Source organism: Salvelinus namaycush, unplaced genomic scaffold, assembly GCF_016432855.1.
Source record: "Salvelinus namaycush isolate Seneca unplaced genomic scaffold, SaNama_1.0 Scaffold76, whole genome shotgun sequence".
Classification (NCBI taxonomy): domain Eukaryota; kingdom Metazoa; phylum Chordata; class Actinopteri; order Salmoniformes; family Salmonidae; genus Salvelinus; species Salvelinus namaycush.
Genome location: NW_024061486.1, coordinates 187,409 through 210,508, shown reverse-complemented (window position 1 = coordinate 210,508; position 23,100 = coordinate 187,409). Strand labels below are relative to the sequence as shown.

Genomic DNA, 23,100 nt, shown 5'->3' with positions numbered 1-23,100 from the left:
TCCCCTGCCTGACGCTCTGTCCCCTGCCTGACGCTCTGTCCCCTGCCTGACGCTCTGTCCCCTGCCTGACGCTCTGTCCCCTGCCTGACGCTCTGTCCCCTGCCTGACGCTCTGTCCCCTGCCTGACGCTCTGTCCCCTGCCTGACGCTCTGTCCCCTGCCTGACGCTCTGTCCCCTCTGTCCCTGCCTGACGCTCTGTCCCCTGCCTGACGCTCTGTCCCCTGCCTGACGCTCTGTCCCCTGCCTGACGCTCTGTCCCCTGCCTGACGCTCTGTCCCCTGCCTGACGCTCTGTCCCCTGCCTGACGCTCTGTCCCCTGCCTGACGCTCTGTCCCCTGCCTGACGCTCTGTCCCCTGCCTGACGCTCTGTCCCCTGCCTGACGCTCTGTCCCCTGCCTGACGCTCTGTCCCCTGCCTGACGCTCTGTCCCCTGCCTGACGCTCTGTCCCCTGCCTGACGCTCTGTCCCCTGCCTGACTCTGTCCCCTGCCTGACGCTCTGTCCCCTGCCTGACTCTGTCCCCTGCCTGTCTCTGCGCCCTGCCTGACTCTGCGCCCTGCCTGACTCTGCGCCCTGCCTGACTCTGCGCCCTGCCTGACTCTGCGCCCTGCCTGACTCTGCGCCCTGCCTGACTCTGCGCCCTGCCTGACTCTGCGCCCTGCCTGACTCTGCGCCCTGCCTGACTCTCTGTCTGAAGGAAGAGGATTGCATTACTCAGTAGTTACCTTTGTCCTTGTCTGTCATGAAGGGTGGATGTGGTACATTACCTTTGTCCTTGTCTGTCATGAAGGGTGGATGTGGTACATTAGCCATGGAGATTGTTCACCTTGGCTGCTGTTATGTGTGTTCGTTGCACACACCTACCGTGTAGGTGAGCTTGCTAAGTCTGACTTTACCCTGTCTTGTAGGTTAAGGTTGTGTCACCCTATTCCCTATATAGTGCACTGCTTTAGACCGGAGCACTATGGCCCTGGTAAAGTAATGCATTATAAAGGGATAAGAGAATAGGGTGGCATTTAGGACACAACCTTTGTCATCTTCTTTACATCAGTGTCATGCTGCCTCACCCAATCCCCTGTCCTCCTGAAATCTACCAACGATATAACAGCTACACAACAATCAGTAGCATGTTCCAGAACAGGGACGCAAAGACCCTCTTTCACAGTAACAAGCAGAACAAAAAGAAGGGGGAAAAAAGTTACGCTTAAAAGAAAATAATGTACCAAATAAAATGGGACACGTTCAGCCTCCAGCTAAACTCTTGAGGTACTTTTAGTCTTTCCTCGTCATTCTCTGTTTTTGTTTTAAATAATCACTTTCAACCAGTGTCAATCATTGTGTGTTTATGGTGGTTGTTGGAACTGCTTGACTGGAGAAGACTCTCACAAATGTCCCGTCCGTTTTGATGGGAGTTAATCGGGCTGCATGTAATCTTGGGGATTACCTTCCAAATGGCACCATATTTTTCATATAGTGCACTACTTTTGACCAGAGCCCTATTGGATTTAGTTCACAATATAGGTAACAAGGGTGCCATTTTGGACATGGAATGATATCTAATCTCTTTACCCTGCGGAAATATCTGTTCTCTCATAACAAACCCTCTACTGTAATGTCACCACCTGTTGTAGAATACATAGAAATCATTCTAATGGCCGTTGTCTAATAAACAGGAAGGCATCGTCTCCATTTTACGACATATTTAGCCTGCAGGACAAGATGATGAGTACAATGTAATAGAGGATTCTGTTGGACTAGATCACCATGCCGCGATATGATTGGAGGATTCCTTTGGACTAGATCACCATGCCGCGATATGATTGGAGGATTCCTTTGGACTAGATCACCATGCCGCGATATGATTGGAGGATTCCTTTGGACTAGATCACCATGCCGTGATATGATTGGAGGATTCTATTAGACTAGATCACCATGCTGTGATATGATTGGAGGATTCTATTAGACTAGATCACCATGCTGTGATATGATTGGAGGATTCGGTTGGACTAGATCACCATGGCGTGATATGATTGGAGGATTCTGTTGGACTAGATCACCATGCCAACTCTTGGTTGGGGTTGAATCCTGCATTGATGATTTAAGCATCACCAAGACAGACAGACAGTTTGAAGAGGGACAATGTCATGTAATAAGCATCACTTATTTAAAACCAGTTCTCATGGGGGGCTGGGAAATCAGACCGAAGAAATTAATTGTAACCATTTTTATTTAAAAATATATGTTTTAAGGAAGGAAAAAAAAGATATTTTTTTTCAGTTTTGCCACATCTTATCCACTTTACAGATATGAAATTGTACATATTACAATACAAAAGTGGAGCGAAGACAAGCATTAATTTGGCACAGAGGTCATCAGGAAGGGTCTAGGGGGAGTGAGAGCAAGGCTTCAGAGTATGACAAGAAAACAGCCCCCCCCCCCCCCCCCAAATTTTTTTTATTTGACAGTCGGAAAAACGGATGCACATTTCTACAAATTGTGGCTTCATTTCAGTCACCATTTTACAAGCTGTAATCTTTAAGTGATGTCAAATGTTTGCCCCCCCCTTCCCTCCCCTAAAAAATATACTACTATACACTGTCTCTCTGGTCCATCCTGTCTATCCGTGGGCCATTCATTTAGAAATAAGGCTTCTGTTATTATCTGAATGACATTCAGACTGAAGTCAGCTCGGACTGGTTTCTTGGAACATGCAGGTAATTTGGGACGACAGTAAAGCGGTTCTTAGCCTTGATAGAAAAAATGTAAATCCAAAATTAGTTTTTTTTCAGAGACATCAAAATGGGAATGCATGGCATGGCTTAGTTTGGGACAAACTACAATGGAACAACGACTCCAAAAAACCATTTGAGTTGTGTGACTGACTGAAACAGTATTCTGCTGTGTGGATGGATGGTTGGAACACCTGCTGCCTCCTGCTCGGCTCTGCTCTGCTCGTACGTTGACAGCGAATAGGACTCCTAGTGAGACCACGTCACTGTTGACAGCGTATAGGACTCCTAGGGAGACCACGTCACTGTTGACAGCGAATAGGACTCCTAGTGAGACCACGTCACTGTTGACAGCGTATAGGACTCCTAGGGAGACCACGTCACTGTTGACAGCGTATAGGACTCCTAGGGAGACCCTCGTCACTGTTGACAGCGTATAGGACTCCTAGTGAGACCACGTCACTGTTGACAGCGTATAGGACTCCTAGGGAGACCCTCGTCACTGTTGACAGCGTATAGGACTCCTAGGGAGACCACGTCACTGTTGACAGTGTATAGGACTCCTAGGGAGACCACGTCACTGTTGACAGCGTATAGGACTCCTAGGGAGACCCACGTCACTGTTGACAGCGTATAGGACTCCTAGGGAGACCACGTCACTGTTGACAGCGTATAGGACTCCTAGTGAGACCACGTCACTGTTGACAGCGTATAGGACTCCTAGGGAGACCCTCGTCACTGTTGACAGCGTATAGGACTCCTAGGGAGACCCACGTCACTGTTGACAGCGTATAGGACTCCTAGGGAGACCCACGTCACTGTTGACAGCGTATAGGACTCCTAGGGAGACCCACGTCACTGTTGACAGCGTATAGGACTCCTAGGGAGACCCACGTCACTGTTGACAGCGTATAGGACTCCTAGGGAGACCCACGTCACTGTTGACAGCGTATAGGACTCCTAGGGAGACCCACGTCACAGTTGACAGAGTATAGGACTCCTAGGGAGACCACGTCACTGTTGACAGAGTATAGGACTCCTAGGGAGACCCACGTCACTGTTGACAGCGTATAGGACTCCTAGTGAGACCACGTCACTGTTGACAGCGTATAGGACTCCTAGGGAGACCCACGTCACTGTTGACAGCGTATAGGACTCCTAGGGAGACCACGTCACTGTTGACAGCGTATAGGACTCCTAGGGAGACCCACGTCACTGTTGACAGCGTATAGGACTCCTAGGGAGACCACGTCACTGTTGACAGCGTATAGGACTCCTAGGGAGACCACGTCACTGTTGACAGCGTATAGGACTCCTAGGGAGACCCACGTCACTGTTGACAGCGTATAGGACTCCTAGGGAGACCCACGTCACTGTTGACAGCGTATAGGACTCCTAGGGAGACCCACGTCACTGTTGACAGCGTATAGGACTCCTAGGGAGACCCACGTCACTGTTGACAGAGTATAGGACTCCTAGGGAGACCACGTCACTGTTGACAGAGTATAGGACTCCTAGGGAGACCACGTCACTGTTGACAGCGTATAGGACTCCTAGGGAGACCCACGTCACTGTTGACAGCGTATAGGACTCCTAGGGAGACCCACGTCACTGTTGACAGCGTATAGGACTCCTAGGGAGACCACGTCACTGTTGACAGCGTATAGGACTCCTAGGGAGACCACGTCACTGTTGACAGCGTATAGGACTCCTAGGGAGACCACGTCACTGTTGACAGCGTATAGGACTCCTAGTGAGACCCACGTCACTGTTGACAGCGTATAGGACTCCTAGGGAGACCACGTCACTGTTGACAGTGTATAGGACTCCTAGGGAGACCCACGTCACTGACAGCGTATAAGACTGCATCCCAAATGGCAAATTATTGCCTTTATTATGCACTGCTTTTGAAAAATCCTTGGGTTTGCCTATTAGCTTGGCTCCGTCAGAAGTCTGTTTCAACACCGATGACACTTCATAGCGCCCTCTTGGGGGCCATCCTTCCTCTCCTCCTATCCCACCCCAGTCACTTCAATCAAGAGTCTCTCTCTGTCTATTCTAAAGCATTTCCACATCTTTGTAGATGGAGGACTTCAAAAACACCCTTTCTCTTATCTAATAGAACTTGGCTAAAATCTGCATGACAAACGGGGAGTCTGAGCCAGTGCCAATTCCTTTCATACTTAACTTTCTCCCGCTTGCTTTATTTTTGTTTTGATTTGAGTTTTTCTAGGAGGTGACATTGCCAAGGTGATGTTTTACTCCCCTCTCTCCTCGTTGTTGTCCCAGCCCTAAGGGGACGTTATCTTCTCTCCTCGTTGTTGTCCCAGCCCTAAGGGGATGTTATCCTCTCCTCGTTGTTGTCCCAGCCCTAAGGGAACGTTATCCTCTCTCCTCGTTGTTGTCCCAGCCCTAAGGGGACGTTATCCTCTCTCCTCGTAGTTGTCCCAGCCCTAAGGGGACGTTATCCTCTCTCCTCGTTGTTGTCCCAGCCCTAAGGGGACGTTATCCTCTCTCCTCGTTGTTGTCCCAGCCCTAAGGGGACGTTATCCTCTCTCCTCGTTGTTGTCCCAGCCCTAAGGGGACGTTATCCTCTCTCCTCGTTGTTGTCCCAGCCCTAAGGGGACGTTATCCTCTCTCCTCGTTGTTGTCCCAGCCCTAAGGGGACGTTATCCTCTCTCCTCGTTGTTGTCCCAGCCCTAAGGGGACGTTATCCTCTCTCCTCGTTGTTGTCCCAGCCCTAAGGGGACGTTATCCTCTCTCCTCGTTGTTGTCCCAGCCCTAAGGGGACGTTATCCTCTCTCCTCGTTGTTGTCCCAGCCCTAAGGGGACGTTATCCTCTCTCCTCGTTGTTGTCCCAGCCCTAAGGGGACGTTATCCTCTCTCCTCGTTGTTGTCCCAGCCCTAAGGGGACGTTATCCTCTCTCCTCGTTGTTGTCCCAGCCCTAAGGGGACGTTATCCTCTCTCCTCGTTGTTGTCCCAGCCCTAAGGGGACGTTATCCTCTCTCCTCGTTGTTGTCCCAGCCCTAAGGGGACGTTATCCTCTCTCCTCGTTGTTGTCCCAGCCCTAAGGGGACGTTATCCTCTCTCCTCGTTGTTGTCCCAGCCCTAAGGGGACGTTATCCTCTCTCCTCGTTGTTGTCCCAGCCCTAAGGGGACGTTATCCTCTCTCCTCGTTGTTGTCCCAGCCCTAAGGGGACGTTATCCTCTCTCCTCGTTGTTGTCCCAGCCCTAAGGGGACGTTATCCTCTCTCCTCGTTGTTGTCCCAGCCCTAAGGGGACGTTATCCTCTCTCCTCGTTGTTGTCCCAGCCCTAAGGGGACGTTATCCTCTCTCCTCGTTGTTGTCCCAGCCCTAAGGGGACGTTATCCTCTCTCCTCGTTGTTGTCCCAGCCCTAAGGGGACGTTATCCTCTCTCCTCGTTGTTGTCCCAGCCCTAAGGGGACGTTATCCTCTCTCCTCGTTGTTGTCCCAGCCCTAAGGGGACGTTATCCTCTCTCCTCGTTGTTGTCCCAGCCCTAAGGGGATGACACCATTTTGTCATTCTGGGATTTGTCCCAAATGACACACTATCCTATATAGTGCACTACTGTAACCAGAACCCATAGGGCACTGGTCTAAATTGGTGCACTGTGTAGGGGATAGGGTGCAGTTTGGGAGGCACTGCTCCCCCCTCCCCACTCCCCTCAGTTTCTTAACCCCATAGAATAACATGACCTGTCCTGAAGAATGCTCATTCCCTTTTATAAGCATGACCACCTGGTTGCCAGTCTATCCTCGCTACCCCTCCTCCCCCCACCTCTCTCTCCTCCTCCTCATTCTCCTTTCCTCTCTCTCCCTGCCCCCTACCTTCCAAACAGAGCACAAAAAGACCTGCAGATGGAGGGGGAGAGAGGGTTGCTGCAGTGGCGGCTGCTTTAGTCTGATGTTAATACATATCCTCTCTGTGCTGCATACCAATGTGTCCTTAACCTGCCTCTCAACCTCCTCTGCCTTATCCCTGAGCCTGAGCCTTAGCCCTGAGCCTTAGCCCTGAGCCTTAGCCCTGAGCCTTAGCCCTGAGCCCCAGCCCCCTCTGTTTGCTGATCACAGGAGCTGCATTCGTCCTCAGGGGAGATTCTCAAGAGTTTAACCCTCTTGTAAAATCCTATGTTGCTGTGCAGGGTAATTATCTAGAGTCAACGGGACCCCTCTGTTTCTTTTTGTTTAGTAGTTACCCCTGCATTTTTTTGTCTTTCTGCCTGTTTGTTTCCCCCCCCCTTTGTCTTTCTGTTTGTTTCCCCCCTTCTCCTCTCCTCTCTGCCTGTTTTCCCCCCTTCTCCTCTCCTTTCTGCCTGTTTTCCCCCCTTCTCCCTCCTTTCTGCCTGTTTTCCCCCTTCTCCCTCCTCTCTGCCTGTTTCCCCCCCTTCTCCTCTCCTTTCTGCCTGTTTTCCCCCTTCTCCCTCCTCTCTGCCTGTTTCCCCCCCTTCTCCTCTCCTTTCTGCCTGTTTTCCACCTTCTCCCTCCTTTCTGCCTGTTTCCCCCCTTCTCCTCTCCTCTCTGCCTGTTTTCCCCCCTTCTCCTCTCCTTTCTGCCTGTTTTCCCCCCTTCTCCTCTCCTTTCTGCCTGTTTTCCCCCCTTCTCCTCTCCTTTCTGCCTGTTTTCCCCCCTTCTCCTCTCCTTTCTGCCTGTTTTCCCCCCTTCTCCTCTCTTTTCTGCCTGTTTTTTCCCCTTCTCTCCTTTCTGCCTGTTTTTCCCCTTCTCTCCTTTCTGCCTGTTTTTCCCCTTCTCTCTTTTCTGCCTGTTTTTTCCCTTCTCTCTTTTCTGCCTGTTTTTTCCCTTCTCTCCTTTCTGCCTGTTTTCCCCCTTCTCTCCTTTCTGCCTGTTTTCCCCCTTCTCTCCTTTCTGCCTGTTTTTCCCCCTTCTTTCTGCCTGTTTTCCCCCCTTCTTTCTGCCTGTTTTCCCCCTCCTTTCTGCCTGTTTTTTCCCCCTCCTTTCTGCCTCTTTTTCCCCCTCCTTTCTGCCTGTTTTTCCCCCTCCTTTCTGCCTGTTTTTCCCCTTCTCTCTTTTCTGCCTGTTTCTTCCCCTTCTCTCTTTTCTGCCTGTTTTTCCCCTTCTCTCTTTTCTGCCTGTTTTTTCCCTTCTCTCTTTTCTGCCTGTTTTTTCCCCTTCTCTCCTTTCTGCCTGTTTTTTCCCCTTCTCTCCTTTCTGCCTGTTTTTTCCCCTTCTCTCTTTTCTGCCTGTTTTTTCCCTTCTCTTTTTTCTGCCTGTTTTTTCCCTTCTCTCTTTTCTGCCTGTTTTTTTCCCTTCTCTCCTTTCTGCCTGTTTTTTCCCTTCTCCTCTCCTTTCTGCCTGTTTTTTCCCTTCTCCTCTCCTTTCTGCCTGTTTTTTCCCTTCTCCTCTCCTTTCTGCCTGTTTTTTCCCTTCTCCTCTCCTTTCTGCCTGTTTTCCCCCTTCTCCTCTCCTTTCTGCCTGTTTTCCCCCTTCTCCTCTCCTCTCTGCCTGTTTTTCCCCCTTCTCCTCTCCTCTCTGCCTGTTTTCCCCCTTCTCCTCTCCTCTCTGCCCGTTTTTCCCCTTCTCCTCTCCTTTCTGCCTGTTTTTTCCCTTCTCCTCTCCTTTCTGCCTGTTTTTTCCCTTCTCCTCTCCTTTCTGCCTGTTTTCCCCCTTCTCCTCTCCTTTCTGCCTGTTTTCCCCCTTCTCCTCTCCTTTCTGCCTGTTTTCCCCCTTCTCCTCTCCTCTCTGCCTGTTTTTCCCCCTTCTCCTCTCCTCTCTGCCTGTTTTCCCCCTTCTCCTCTCCTCTCTGCCCGTTTTTCCCCTTCTCCTCTCCTTTCTGCCTGTTTTTCCCCCTCCTTTCTGCCCGTTTTTCCCCCTCCTTTCTGCCTGTTTTTCCCCCCTCCTTTCTGCCTGTTTTTCCCCCCTCCTTTCTGCCTGTTTTTCCCCCCTCCTTTCTGCCTGTTTTTTCCCCCTCCTTTCTGCCTGTTTTTTCCCCCTCCTTTCTGCCTGTTTTTTCCCCTCCTTTCTGCCTGTTTTTTCCCCTCCTTTCTGCCTGTTTTTTCCCCTTCTCTCCTTTCTGCCTGTTTTTCCCCTTCTCTCTTTTCTGCCTGTTTTTTCCCCTTCTCTCTTTTCTGCCTGTTTTTTCCCTTCTCTCCTTTCTGCCTGTTTTTCCCCTTCTCTCTTTTCTGCCTGTTTTTTCCCTTCTCTCCTTTCTGCCTGTTTTTCCCCCTCCTTTCTGCCTGTTTTTCCCCCTCCTTTCTGCCTGTTTTTCCCCCTCCTTTCTGCCTGTTTTTCCCCCTCCTTTCTGCCTGTTTTTCCCCCTCCTTTCTGCCTGTTTTCCCCCTCCTTTCTGCCTGTTTTTTCCCCCTCCTTTCTGCCTGTTTTTTCCCCCTCCTTTCTGCCTGTTTTCCCCCCTCCTTTCTGCCTGTTTTTCCCCCTCCTTTCTGCCTGTTTTTTCCCCTTCTCTCTTTTCTGCCTGTTTTTTCCCCTTCTCTCTTTTCTGCCTGTTTTTTCCCCTTCTCTCTTTTCTGCCTGTTTTTTCCCCTTCTCTCTTTTCTGCCTGTTTTTTCCCCTTCTCTCTTTTCTGCCTGTTTTTTCCCTTCTCTCTTTTCTGCCTGTTTTTCCCCTTCTCTCCTTTCTGCCTGTTTTTCCCCCCTTCTCTCTTTTCTGCCTGTTTTTTCCCTTCTCTCTTTTCTGCCTGTTTTTTCCCCTTCTCTCTTTTCTGCCTGTTTTTCCCCCTTCTCTCTTTTCTGCCTGTTTTTCCCCTTCTCTCTTTTCTGCCTGTTTTTCCCCTTCTCTCTTTTCTGCCTGTTTTTCCCCTTCTCTCCTTTCTGCCTGTTTTCCCCCCCTTCTCTCTTTTCTGCCTGTTTTTTCCCCTTCTCTCCTTTCTGCCTGTTTTTCCCCCCTTCTCTTTCCAAAGGGAAATGTCAGCCTTTCAGCCTGACAGTCTCTCACAAGAGTAGGATTCGCGGTATGGAGATAAATGCCCAGTTGGCCGTGTTGAGTGAAGGATGATGTATGTTTGTACCGACTGTTTTTTTTGAGTGGCCGACTGACTGGCAGCAGTAGCAAGCTAAATCTTTGCTTGGATCACTGGTGTGGGAGACAGAATATTAGATTATTTTTGCCTGTCCTTAATTGGTTCAATGTTGACGCTGTCAGAGCTGATTAGGGTCTGTGCTGTTCCATGGAGGCTGGCTAGCTGGGAGCTCTAATACGACTGGGACTCCTCCTGGGACAAATGTATTTTCAGCATAAGAGGGAGAGAGACTGCAGAGCAGAATGGGTTTTTCATTGTTCGTCATTAATCTCTCTCTGTACTAGCTAGATATCTGATACTACCTCTCCAAAAACATCTGCCTTGTGTGTGTCTGTTTGGCTCCTGGTGTACATCGCAGTAGAAAAAGGTTAAGCTGCGGGTGACCAGTTACTGTCAGTGACTGGTTGTTACACTAATCTTTAACACTACAGTGATGGTGAAGTGTTTACGTGGTCTGATGCATCTCCACATGTCATAGATACTGTAGACGGTTTGGCTAAGCAGGTAGTGGGGCATACTGGACGTGAACCTTCCCACGTACAGGGCTAAGCTTTTACATTTAATGGCTAGGCAACGGACTTAAGCGAATCAAATTAAGACAAAAAGGCTAATGGGTGTTCACGGACCAGAGTTGAAAGATCCTGTTTGGATCCAGAGGGAGGAAATGCACGTTATATGGAACATAAATAGCAACCAAGTAATGTTTTAAATTCCATTTTCTGTTGGAGATTTAATTCAGATTGTGACATAAATAAACATTTATTCAATATTCATAGTAATTTACCAAAAAAAATGAACAAATGTGAATTAAAAAAAAGCTTTTAATTTAATAACCAACCCCTTTTATATACTCACTACTGTACCAACAAGTGATTGTGATGGTGACAGACTGTGGCTACCGTGCATCTTAAAAATAATAATCTGTCGTCATAATCAAATGTCCCACACTGGTTCCCCTTGGAAATGATATAGACCATGTATCTGTAGCCTTACCGTCTCGTAGTAAGAGGGATTAGTCTCCAGACATCTTGGCTAAAGATTTCATCTCCTCTGTGCTGTGGAACATAGTGACTGATAGTAATGTGGTGACAAACCTGTCTACCGTGTTTTTTTTCCTGTGGAGACCGATTGCCCACAGCTTGATATGAACAATCTTGCATTCATATAAAAATAAATGTGACTATTCCTACTGCATCCTCATCATCAGTCTCTTCACTGTCCGTTCCACCCACCAGTCATCAACTCTCCCACTCAATGTACTTATCTCATTGATTTCTCAGAGCTAGCGAGTAGAAAGTTTGCTTTTTTTGTTGTATAAACTGGGGGGGGGGAGCAAAAAACAAACCCTGTATTGTTTGAAATGGTAAACAGCCCATATGCTGCTGCAGGAGGAATACATAGTTTACACTTCACACTCTTTGTAAGGCAGCTGTTGACACTTGCACTGCCCGTAGCCGTTGATGATAACCAGCGCTCCCTCCTCGTGGCTGGGCTCGTACTCGTTATAGGGTACCTGCGTGGCCAGGTCCGCCATTTGCTGCCGCTGCTGGGTCCTCATCTGGCGGCGGTTCTGCATGGCCGTGCACTGGCGTATCCTGCGCATGGTAGGAGGGCAGCACTTCCGTGAGATGAACACAACGAAAATGATGAGGAAGAAGGTAAACAGAAGGACCATCGTTCCAATGATCACCCTCTGGGTTAGGACCGTGTTGTCCGTCTCCGAGAAGTCCTCCGGGGGTCCCACCGCTCCACTCCCGCCCTCCACTGTGGTTGCCAGGGCGGTGCGCGGCGCGGCGGTCGTTGTCGTTACGGTCGTAAAGCGCCCAAAATCCCCATAGAAGTTCTGCGTGGGTGTCTGCTTCATTACTCCGAACAGGAAGCTGGTGACCTCCGCCGTCGTGCCTGTTGGCGCGTCCGTGACCATTGACAAAGTGCTTGTGGTCATGACGACAGGTGGCGCCACCGTAAAATTCAGACAAAGTTGGAATCCATAAACGGCGTCCAGTATCTCCTCGCCCTGGGCGTACTCGGGGGTGTGACACAGGATGGAGTGTTCCCACCTCCCCTTGAAGGTGCTGAGCCAAGTGGCCAGGGAGCAGATACGTTTGGTACAATCCCAAAGGTTGCTGGACAGCCCCACGGTACCTAGAGACCGCCACATATCCAAGACCAGAGGGTCCAGGCTGCCTAGCTTGTTGTTATCCAGTAGGAGGATCTTCAGGTTGGGCAGCGTCTCGAACACGTCCGGGGTCAGCACCCGGATCTCGTTCCCCGTGAGGTCCATCTTCTCCAGCGTGGTCCAGGTCCACTCCATACCGCAGGTCAGGTTGGAGATCTTGTTCCACTGCAGGTAAAGGAACTGCAAAGCCACCAGGCGGGGGAAGTGAGCCAGGTTGATCTTAGTCAGCTGGTTGTGTTCCAAGTGGAGTTCTCTAAGCTTAATGAGGCCAGCGAAGCCGTTCCGGGCCAGGCTCCGCAGCCGGTTGTTGGACAGACCCAGGTACTCAAGGCTGCGGCAGTCCCAGAAGGCCCGGACGGGGGTGGTGCGCAGCGAGTTGGAGCGCAGGTGGAGGATCTGCAGTTTGCGGAGGCCATGGAACAGCTCAGGCTCCAGCGCAGTCATCAGGTTGAAGGACAGGTCCAGGATCTGTAGGTTGATGAGGTGGATGAAGGTTGTGTTTGGCAGCTTTGTGATCCGGTTGGAGCTCAGGTTGAGGTCTTTGAGTTTGTAGAGCCCCTGGAAGGCGTCCTCCTGCACCGTGGTGACCTGGTTGTGGTCCAGGTGGAGCCAGGTGAGCTGGGAGAAGCCATAGAACTGGTCCGGGCTCAGTTCAGCGATGCTGTTGTGGCGGAGCGACAACCCCAGAGCCCCCCGGTCAACGCCATCCGGGGGCGCCTCCAGCCCCTGAGTGTCGCAGTAGAACTGCTGGTCCTCGCAGCGGCATTTCTGGGGGCAGGTTGTGCATGACGCAGGAGACAGCAGGCACAGCAGCATGCTGATCACACACAGGCACAATGCCGTTGGTGCAGGTCCCACCAATGGCCACCTTGAATGGAAACCTGGGGGGGGGTTTAAAGATAATAAAATCAACCAATGGGAGGGAAAGCTAATCTCTGCAGCGCACATACTGCTGACTTGTGGTAACTGTTTTTATTTTTTATCCTGTTCTCTCTCCCTCATCTTTCTCTTGCTCTCTCTCCAACCCCCCCACTATTCCTGAATTTCACATATCATCGACCGCGTAGCATCACTGCTGTGTACATAAGTATTCAGAGTTTACTTTGACGGTGGGCAAGGAAGGTAGGAAGGGAGATGAAGCGTAACCTGCCTGAGAGGATTCTGTTACATGTGAAGCTCCTGTATTAATACATGAAGCAGCGATGTGGAGGACTTTTTCTCGCCCTCCCTTCAGCTCGTTTTCCTCCCTTTGCGCTGACTTGTCGTAATGGGTTATGATCCCACAAAGATCTGCAGGTTATTTTTTTATTCTTTTTAATGAATGTTCTTTCCTCGTCTCTCTGCTTCTAGAATCAGTTTTGATTCCGTAGATTTATTTTATTTTGGTTCAACTGACTCAACATTCTTTAAGAATTTGCTTTGAAGGATTTGTCATACCAATATGTGTGTGTATATATATTTTTTTTGCGCTGTTATACAACACGTCAGTTGGTCGTTTAATGTAATCAGAAATCACGACTTGCCCCCCCCCCCCCCCCCCACCCCCCACCCAAAGGAAAATGGAGTAGAGAGAGAAGAGGAGGATGACATTGGAAGGAAGTAGACAAGCCTTGAATACCCCTATTAGCCTTCAGCCCCCCCCCCCATTCCACTCTGTTTCCTATTCAGGTCCAGACTCTCTGGATAAAAGAGGATAACTTACCCATTCTTTTGTGCACGTCGGAGGCTGCATTCAACTGTCCTTTTCTACAGCGGACTCCCGAAGCAGCCAGAAGGAACACAAATCCAAAGGGAGGAAAGAAAAGCCCTTTTGAGTAGAAATCACAAAAGGAACCGGGCTCTTCTCTTCCTGAAATAAGAAAGTGGCAGCGATGCTCTGGAGCCCTCCCAATTGAAACAAAATCACAAATCCCATGTCGATGTTGTCGGTTTCTATTTGTCCTCTTTCCTTATGTAGTTTTAATCCCACATTATCAAAAAAAGGTGCATTTTTATTTTATCAATATTTTTTTTTTTTTTTTTTGATGATTTGCATCCAAAGCGCCCTGGCTCGGAATGCAGCTTCTCGCTGCTGTTCCACCCCCCCTCCTTTTTTTGTTCCCTTCGTTCTCTTCGTTCTCTTTCGTCTTCCACTGCAATGATGTCAGCTCAATTGGTTAATTGAGGATCAAATGGTGCCCCTCTTAGTTGGGGGTGGGTCCTCTCCTTCCCTTAACAGTCCAGTCCCTAACTTGTTGATGGCAGGCAGAGAGCCGTTGGGTTAGTCGGTCCGTGGTGGCAACACAGCCTACTGCAGCGATCAGCGTGCTGCTCTTCTCCTATAGGCTCTGGGCGTTCCGAGCAGCCGGCTAACGACGCAGGCAGCCAGTGGCAGAGAGAAAAGACGAACGGAAAGCCAGGGATGTTATTCTGTGCTTTTGTTGCAGCCACTCACCACTACAGAGTGGTGGCAGCCTGGCGTCGATCATCAGTGCTGTTTCTCTCTCTCTCGCTTGCTCGCTCACTCGCTTGCTTTTCTGCCTTGCACACTTGCGCACAGTGTTCGAGCCTCGTTCCTCCTCCCTCTCCACGTCTTTTTTCCCCCTTCTCGTCTTCCCTCGTTTCCTCTGACTCGTCACCAACAGAATATTGATAACTCCAACGTGTTGCGGCAGCTTCCTGTTGGAACCAACCAGGACTAACTAAATCTGAGCCTTGCCTGTTTGTGTGTGTGTGTACTACACACGCTAGACATAAACTAAATAGAATTATTAAACGAATGGCTCTTATGAATCTCTGGACTCCTGGAGAAGGGAGAGAGGGGGAGAGAGAGGGGGGGAGAGAGGGGGGGAGGGAGTGAGGGGGTAGAGCAGTAGAAATATGCTGCAAAGCTTCCTTGGTTGAACTGAGCAGGAGGTGGTATGCTATAGTCTGATTGGAGGGAGGGGTGTAATACATCATTCCCATCTATCCAGGGGGCACTGCTTCCATTTAGAGTATCGGGCTGGCTGGCGTATGGGCAGCCGCTCTGTACTTCAATTAGAAAGGTTTGGAACAGACGGGGGGCCAATTCCAACCACCTGTTGTTTTTGGTGTTGGGTTGAGAAGTGGATTTTGATTTGTGGCTTGGAAAAGGGGAGCTGGCTTGATGGCTCCATTCACGTTTTGACTCAGTTCAGCACTTTGGAAGGAGGGATCCGTGTTACCAGAGACCTGTTGTCTCGCACTCTTCTCTCTTTCCCTCCCTTCCCACTCTCTTTCTCTCCATGCCCCCTCACTCTTTCTCTCTCCATCCCCCCTCACTCTTTCTCTCGCCCTTCCCCCCCCCTCTCTCGCCCCCCCCTCTCTCTCCCTTTCCTCTTTCTCTCTCTCCTTCTCCCTCTCACTCTTTCTCTCTCCCTTCTCCCTCTTTCTCTCTCTCCTTCTCCCTCTCACTCTTTATCTCTCCCCCCCTCTCTCTCCCTTCCCCCCCTCTCTCTCTCTCTCTCTCTCTCTCTCTCTCTCTGCCTCTGCCTCTGTCTCTCTGTGTGTGTGTCTCTCTCCATAATGTTAGATGTAATGGTGTGTTCAGACTGGACCACCTGGGGGACTAGACAATAGAAAAAGACAAGCAGACATGTTTTTATTCACCTGTGGCTCCCCTGTCCTCTCCCTTCTCCTTCCCCCATCTCTTCATGTCTCTCTTCTTACTGGGGGAGGTATAGTTGAGATGGTGTTCCCTTCCAAACCCCCCCTTCTCCTCTCCTCCCTCCCCATCCCCTCTCCTCCCTCCCCATCCCCTCTCCTCCCTCCCCATCCCCTCTCCTCCCCATCCCCTCTCCTCCCTCCCCATCCCCTCTCCTCTCCTCCCCATCCCTTCTCCTCTCCTCTCTCCCCATCCCTTCTCCTCTCCTCTCTCCCCATCCCTCCTCCTCTCCTCTCTCCCCACCTCTCCATCTCCTCTCTCCCCATCCCTTCTCCTCTCCTCTCTCCCCATCCCTTCTCCTCTCCTCTCTCCCCATCCCTTCTCCTCTCCTCTCTCCCCTCCCCATCTCCTCTCCTCTCTCCCCTCCCCCCCCTCCCTCCCTGGTCTCTGTTGGAATGACAGCTCTTCCCAGGAGTTCCTCCTGTGCCGTGTTCGCTCATCCTGATCTGAACCTCCAAACACCCTTAGGACACCCAAACCCACCTCCAAACACCCAAATCCATCCTCAGGAGAAACTCATAACTTGGCCAGGAGAAATATCTGTACTGTTCTCTCTCTGACTAATACTATCTCTGATCTGTACTGTTATCTCTCTGACTAATACTATCTCTGATCTGTACTGTTCTCTCTCTGACTAATACTATCTCTGTACTGTTCTCTCTCTGACTAATACTATCTCTGTACTGTTCTCTCTCTGACTAATACTATCTCTGTACTGTTCTCTCTGACTAATACTATCTCTGATCTGTTATCTCTCTGACTAATACTATCTCTGAGATCTGTACTGTTCTCTCCTTGACTAATGATATCTGTCAACTGTTTGTTTTTATTTCTGCTCTAATGGTTTTAAACCAACAGTAGTTGTTCATATGCATCTCTGGTCCGTCAAGTTTATCTCTGTATTATAAAGGATTGTCTTGTAAAGGCATGCGATTCATCCCTCAGTGACTTTCCGCCACCTCGCTGTCTCTCTTTCGCTCTGTTTTCGTCTGTGTAAATAGTCTTTACCTCTAACCTTCTCTCGCTCTCTCTCCTCCAGGCTGGCAAGAAGGACAAGAGTGATGCTCTGAACACCGCCATCGACAGGATGACCAAGAAGACTAGGGACCTTCGCAGACAGGTTGGTCCCTCTTCTCCCATTCCTTCTCCAGAGACCTCTATGGGTTTATTTGTCTCCCCTTCTCCTCCTTTCATTCCTTATTTCTCTGTATCCTCCCATTCTTTGTCCATATCTCCACAGACAGGTTGGTGCAAATCCCCCTCTCCATTCTCCCATTCCTCCTTCCACAGACAGGTTGGTGCAAATCCCCCTCTTCTCCTCCCTCAATCTCCCTCTCCATTCTCCCATTCCTCCTTCCACAGACAGGTTGGTGCAAATCCCCCTCTTCTCCTCCCTCAATCTCCCTCTCCATTCTCCCATTCCTCCTTCCACAGACAGGTTGGTGCAAATCCCCCTCTTCTCCTCCCTCAATCTCCCTCTCCATTCTCCCATTCCTCCTTCCACAGACAGGTTGGTGCAAATCCCCCTCTTCTCCTCCCTCAATCTCCCTCTCCATTCTCCCATTCCTCCTTCCACAGACAGGTTGGTGCAAATCCCCCTCTTCTCCTCCCTCAATCTCCCTCTCCATTCTCCCATTCCTCCTTCCACAGACAGGTTGGTGCAAATCCCCCTCTTCTCCTCCCTCAATCTCCCTCTCCATTCTCCCATTCCTCAATCTCCCTCTCCATTCTCCCATTCCTCCTTCCACAGACAGGTTGGTGCAAATCCGCCTCTTCTCCTCCCTCAATCTCCCTCTCCATTCTCCCATTCCTCAATCTCCCTCTCCATTCTCCCATTCCTCCTTCCACAGACAGGTTGGTGCAAATCCCCCTCTTCTCCTCCCTCAATCTCCCTCTCCATTCTCCCATTCCTCAATCTCCCTCTCCATTCTCCCATTCCTCCTTCCACAGACAGGTTGGTGCAAATCCGCCTCTTCTCCTCCCTCAATCTCCCTCTCCATTCTCCCATTCCTCAATCTCCCTCTCCATTCTCCCATTCCTCCTTCCACAGACAGGTTGGTGCAAATCCGCCTCTTCTCCTCCCTCAATCTCCCTCTCCATTCTCCCATATCCTCCTTCCACAGACAGGTTTCCTTCCTCTATCCTTCCCTCCCCTATTCTCTTCCTCCCTCCATTCTCCCAGTCCCATTCCTTCTCCAGAGACCTTCACAGACAGGTTTCCTTCCTCTATCCTTCCCTCCCCTATTCTCTTCCTCCCTCCATTCTCCCAGTCCCATTCCTTCTCCAGAGACCTTCACAGACAGGTTTCCTTCCTCTATCCTTCCCTCCCCTATTCTCTTCCTCCCTCCATTCTCCCAGTCCCATTCCTTCTCCAGAGACCTTCACAGACAGGTTGGTTTGACAAAATATTTAGTTTCTCTGCCAGAGGTTTTTGTTTTTCTCTAGTACAGCTAAAATAACTGTTCAGCTGTTTAACTCCTCGTTCTCTCTGTGTAGCTGCGTAAGGCGGTCATGGATCACGTCTCTGATTCGTTCCTGGAGACCAACGTTCCTCTGCTGGTTCTGATCGAAGCGGCGAAGAACGGGAACGAGAAGGAGGTGAAGGAATACGCCCAGGTGTTCCGCGAGCACGCCAACAAGCTCATCGAGGTACGTTACCGAAAGTTACACAAACATCTCTTGGAGTTTTCTTAGTCAGATACTGTAGGGTGATGTCTTTAGGAGGTGTTAGAGATGGACCGGAGGATGGGGACATCTATGGGGGTAGGAACATTACTCTACACTGAACAAAAACACAACTCAACATGTAACAATTTCAAAGATTTTACTGGGAATACAGATATGCTTCTGTTGCCCACATATACCTTTAATTATTATTTTTTAAACCAGTCCGTATCTGGTGTGACCACAATTTGCCTCGCATCTCCGTCGCGTAGAGTTGATCAGGATGTTGATTGTGACCTGTGGAATGTTGTCCCACTCCTCTTCAATGGCTGTGCGTAGTTTCTGGATATTGTCTGGATCTGGAACACGCTGTCGTACACGTCTATCCAGAGCATCCCAAACATGCTCATTGGGTGACATGTCTGATGTTATAAGGAACTAGGATCGACTTGCCCTCCAAATCCCAACCTTATCACATTTTAGGAAACCACAAAACTGACCTTAATTTCTCATTCTAGTTGCATGATTGATCTTGAAACATGTATTTTACAAACTCCTTCATGTGATGTGTTTTACACTGACGATACAATACAGTGACTGTACAAAACATGAAGAACACCTGCTCTCTCCATGACAGACTGATCAGGTGAAGGTTATGATCCCTTATTGATGTCATTTGTTAAAACCACTTCAATCAGTGTAGATGAAGGGGAGGAGACAGTTTAATAAATCCTCTTAAGGATCTCTACAGATAGGTGTTCCACCCACGGGACGGTTGAGCTAACGTAGGCTAATACGATTAGCATGAGGCTGTAAGTAACAAGAACATTTCCCAGGACATAGACATATCTGATATTGGCAGAAAGCTTAAATTCTTGTTAATCTAACTGCACTGTCTAATTTACAGTAGCTATTACAGTGAAATAATACCATGCTATTGTTTGAGGAGAGTGCACAGTTTTGAACTTGAAAAGTTATTAATTAGGCACATTTGGGCAGTCTTGGCCAAAAAAATGACAAAAATGCAATGGTTCATTGGTTCAGCCTGAAAATTTGCACATACACTGCTGCCGTCTAGTGGCCAAAATCAAAATTGAGCCTGGTCTGAAATAATACGTTATGGCCTTTCTCTTGCACTTCAAAGATGGTACAAATATATATTTTTTATGATCTTTTACCAGTTCTAATGTGTTATATTCTCCAGGATTATTTTCACATTTCCACAAACTTCAAAGTGTTTCCTTTCAAATGGTATCAATAATATACATATCCTTGCTTCAGGTCCTGAGCTACAGGCAGTTAGATTTGGGTATGTCATTTTAGGTGAAAATTGGAAGAAAGGGGCGGATCCTTAAGAGTTTTTTAAAGAAGGCCTTTTAAGCCTTGAGACATGGATTGTGTGTGTGCCATTCAGAAGGTGAATAGGAAAGACTAAATATTTAAGTGCCTTTGAGCGGGGTATGGTAGTAGGTGCCAGGCTCAGCGGTTTGTGTGAAATACAGCGCTGCTGGGATTTTCACACTCAACAGTTTTCCTGTGTGTATTAATGGTCCACCACCCAAAGGACATCCAGCCAACTTGACACAACTGTGGGAAGAATTGGAGTCAACATGGAACAGCATCCCTGTGGAACGCTTCCAACACCTTGTAGAGTCCATGCCCTGACGAATTGAGACTGTTCTGAGGGCCAAAGGGGGGGAACTCAATATTAGGAAGGTGTTTCCAATGTTTGATATTCTTAGTGTATGTTGAGAACAGAACAATTGAATTAGGCCAGTAGCTAGCACCCAGTCTAAGCAAATTCCTTATGTGATTGTGCTCCTTGGCTAGCCGTGCAGTGTACAGCTGCAGTTATGTGCGTGTTGTAATTCATTCTGTTTGTGAAAACACAAGCCAAAGAGGTATATGCCACGGGTTTATACCCTGAGAATGCAGCGCAATAGTCCTCGACACTCACACCAACTCTCCATCTAAACCAACACTGACTAAAGGCCTTGGCACATCGGATTCCATCTTTTTAAGATTATTAAGTGTCACACTGTGCGATGTTAAATTTAATTTTGATCAACCTGGCCATATTGTGCGATTTAGCTTCAGTTCTGTCGTCACATTCTGCGATTGGCCTGCGCGGCTACGTCAGCCGATGTAGGCTACGTCAGCTGCAACGGTGTATCTGATCGTGTGTCAGCACCGGCTGTTCAGCATCAACTGGATCTGATCGTGTGTCAGCACCGGCTGTTCAGCATCAACTGGATCTGATCGTGTGTCAGCACCGGCTGTTCAGCATCAACTGGATCTGATCGTGTGTCAGCACCGGCTGTTCAGCATCAACTGGATCTGATCGTGTGTCAGCACCGGCTGTTCAGCATCAACTGGATCTGATCGTGTGTCAGCACCGGCTGTTCCACATCAACTGTATCTGATCGTGTGTCAGCACCAACTGTATCTGATCGTGTGTCAGCACCAACTGTATCTGATCGTGTGTCAGCACCAACTGTATCTGATCGTGTGTCAGCACCAACTGTATCTGATCGTGTGTCAGCACCAACTGTATCTGATCGTGTGTCAGCACCAACTGTATCTGATCGTGTGTCAGCACCAACTGTATCTGATCGTGTGTCAGCACCAACTGTATCTGATCGTGTGTCAGCACCAACTGTATCTGATCGTGTGTCAGCACCAACTGTATCTGATCGTGTGTCAGCACCAACTGTATCTGATCGTGTGTCAGCACCAACTGTATCTGATCGTGTGTCAGCACCAACTGTATCTGATCGTGTGTCAGCACCAACTGTATCTGATCGTGTGTCAGCACCAACTGTATCTGATCGTGTGTCAGCACCGACTGTATCTGATCGTGTGTCAGCACCGACTGTATCTGATCGTGTGTCAGCACCGACTGTATCTGATCGTGTGTCAGCACCGACTGTATCTGATCGTGTGTCAGCACCGACTGTATCTGATCGTGTGTCAGCACCGACTGTATCTGATCGTGTGTCAGCACCGACTGTATCTGATCGTGTGTCAGCACCGACTGTATCTGATCGTGTGTCAGCACCGACTGTATCTGATCGTGTGTCAGCACCGACTGTATCTGATCGTGTGTCAGCACCGACTGTATCTGATCGTGTGTCAGCACCGACTGTATCTGATCGTGTGTCAGCACCGACTGTATCTGATCGTGTGTCAGCACCGACTGTATCTGATCGTGTGTCAGCACCGACTGTATCTGATCGTGTGTCAGCACCGACTGTATCTGATCGTGTGTCAGCACCGACTGTATCTGATCGTGTGTCAGCACCGACTGTATCTGATCGTGTGTCAGCACCGACTGTATCTGATCGTGTGTCAGCACCGACTGTATCTGATCGTGTGTCAGCACCGACTGTATCTGATCGTGTGTCAGCACCGACTGTATCTGATCGTGTGTCAGCACCGACTGTATCTGATCGTGTGTCAGCACCGACTGTATCTGATCGTGTGTCAGCACCGACTGTATCTGATTGTGTCAGCACCGACTGTATCTGATTGTGTCAGCACCGACTGTATCTGATTGTGTGTCAGCACCGACTGTATCTGATTGTGTGTCAGCACCGACTGTATCTGATTGTGTGTCAGCACCGACTGTATCTGATTGTGTGTCAGCACCGACTGTATCTGATTGTGTGTCAGCACCGACTGTATCTGATTGTGTGTCAGCACCGACTGTATCTGATTGTGTGTCAGCACCGACTGTATCTGATTGTGTGTCAGCACCGACTGTATCTGATTGTGTGTCAGCACCGACTGTATCTGATCGTGTGTCAGCACCGACTGTATCTGATCGTGTGTCAGCACCGACTGTATCTGATTGTGTCAGCACCGACTGTATCTGATCGTGTGTCAGCACCGACTGTATCTGATCGTGTGTCAGCACCGGCTGTTCAGGCCTCACTCTATGCTTATGCGCAAGTGAAGTTAGGAAAAACTGAAAGTATGCAACCATGGAAATTGTTTTCTCCAAACTCCTAATCAAATAGACTTCCCCAAAATAACAGTGCCGCTGTAGAACGTTTGTTTTTCATCGGGTAGATTAACCGCAAATGTCATGTAAACAAGATTAATGAAATTCTTCTTTTTGGCACAGCATGTAAAATGTTTAAATCTTAAACTATTTATATTATTCTGACTTCACAATGGTATTATTGTGCGCAGGCTCAGTGCAGTCAGTCTTCCTAATTGGTCAGTCTCCGGGATCGGCTCGTAACACCCAGCCACACTACGCGATAACGGCTCAACATTTCTGACACTGCTAAAACTTTGTCAGAACCTACAACCGTACGTAGAGGTAGTTTTAATGACAGACCCTGTCACACTGAATGACCCAAGACGTCCGACAATCGTTTACAACCTAAGAATTTGCCCCCCCCCCCCCCCCCCCCCCCCCCCATAGTGGACATTTTAGTCTGGGACGGCAAAATCGTGGCGTTATATGGCTAAAATCATAGTCTGCGAAGGCTTTCATTCAACGGGCTTGAGCTTTATGGAAGATGCTGTAGCAGAAGCCGAATGGTGTTGTTGTCCCAAATGTCACCCTAATCCATATGTAGTGAACTACGTTGGACCAGTGCCTGTAGGGCTAGTGCACTATATAGGGTGCCATTTGTGCCCTAGCCATGGTGTTGTGATTTAAGCCGTCAGACAGAAAGACAAACACTTTGTCTGATCTGAATGGCTGGTCACAGCTGTGGAGCCCCACTTTAAGCCTGGCCCAGAGTAGCCAAACCTCCCCCTGCCTGACAGGGTTAAGTGATTCCTCTGGGGATGGAGATTCATTGTCTAAAGAGTTGGATCTCCATCCACCTACTACTTA

At 49.2% G+C, this 23,100-nt stretch overlaps 1 protein-coding gene and 1 pseudogene across 1 annotated transcript; one reads left to right on the top strand and one right to left on the bottom strand.

Annotated features, from left to right (window-relative positions):
- LOC120042726 overlaps window positions 1–23,100 on the top strand; it is a 278,307-nt pseudogene that overhangs the window by 115,909 nt on the left and 139,298 nt on the right.
- Window positions 11,144–13,626, bottom strand: LOC120042731 (leucine-rich repeat transmembrane neuronal protein 2-like). The gene is made up of 2 exons (XM_038987527.1): window positions 13,623–13,626; window positions 11,144–12,801 (listed from the first exon to the last, which is right to left on the bottom strand). The coding sequence occupies exons 1-2, from the start codon at window positions 13,624–13,626 to the stop codon at window positions 11,144–11,146; spliced, it is 1,662 nt and encodes a 553-aa protein (XP_038843455.1).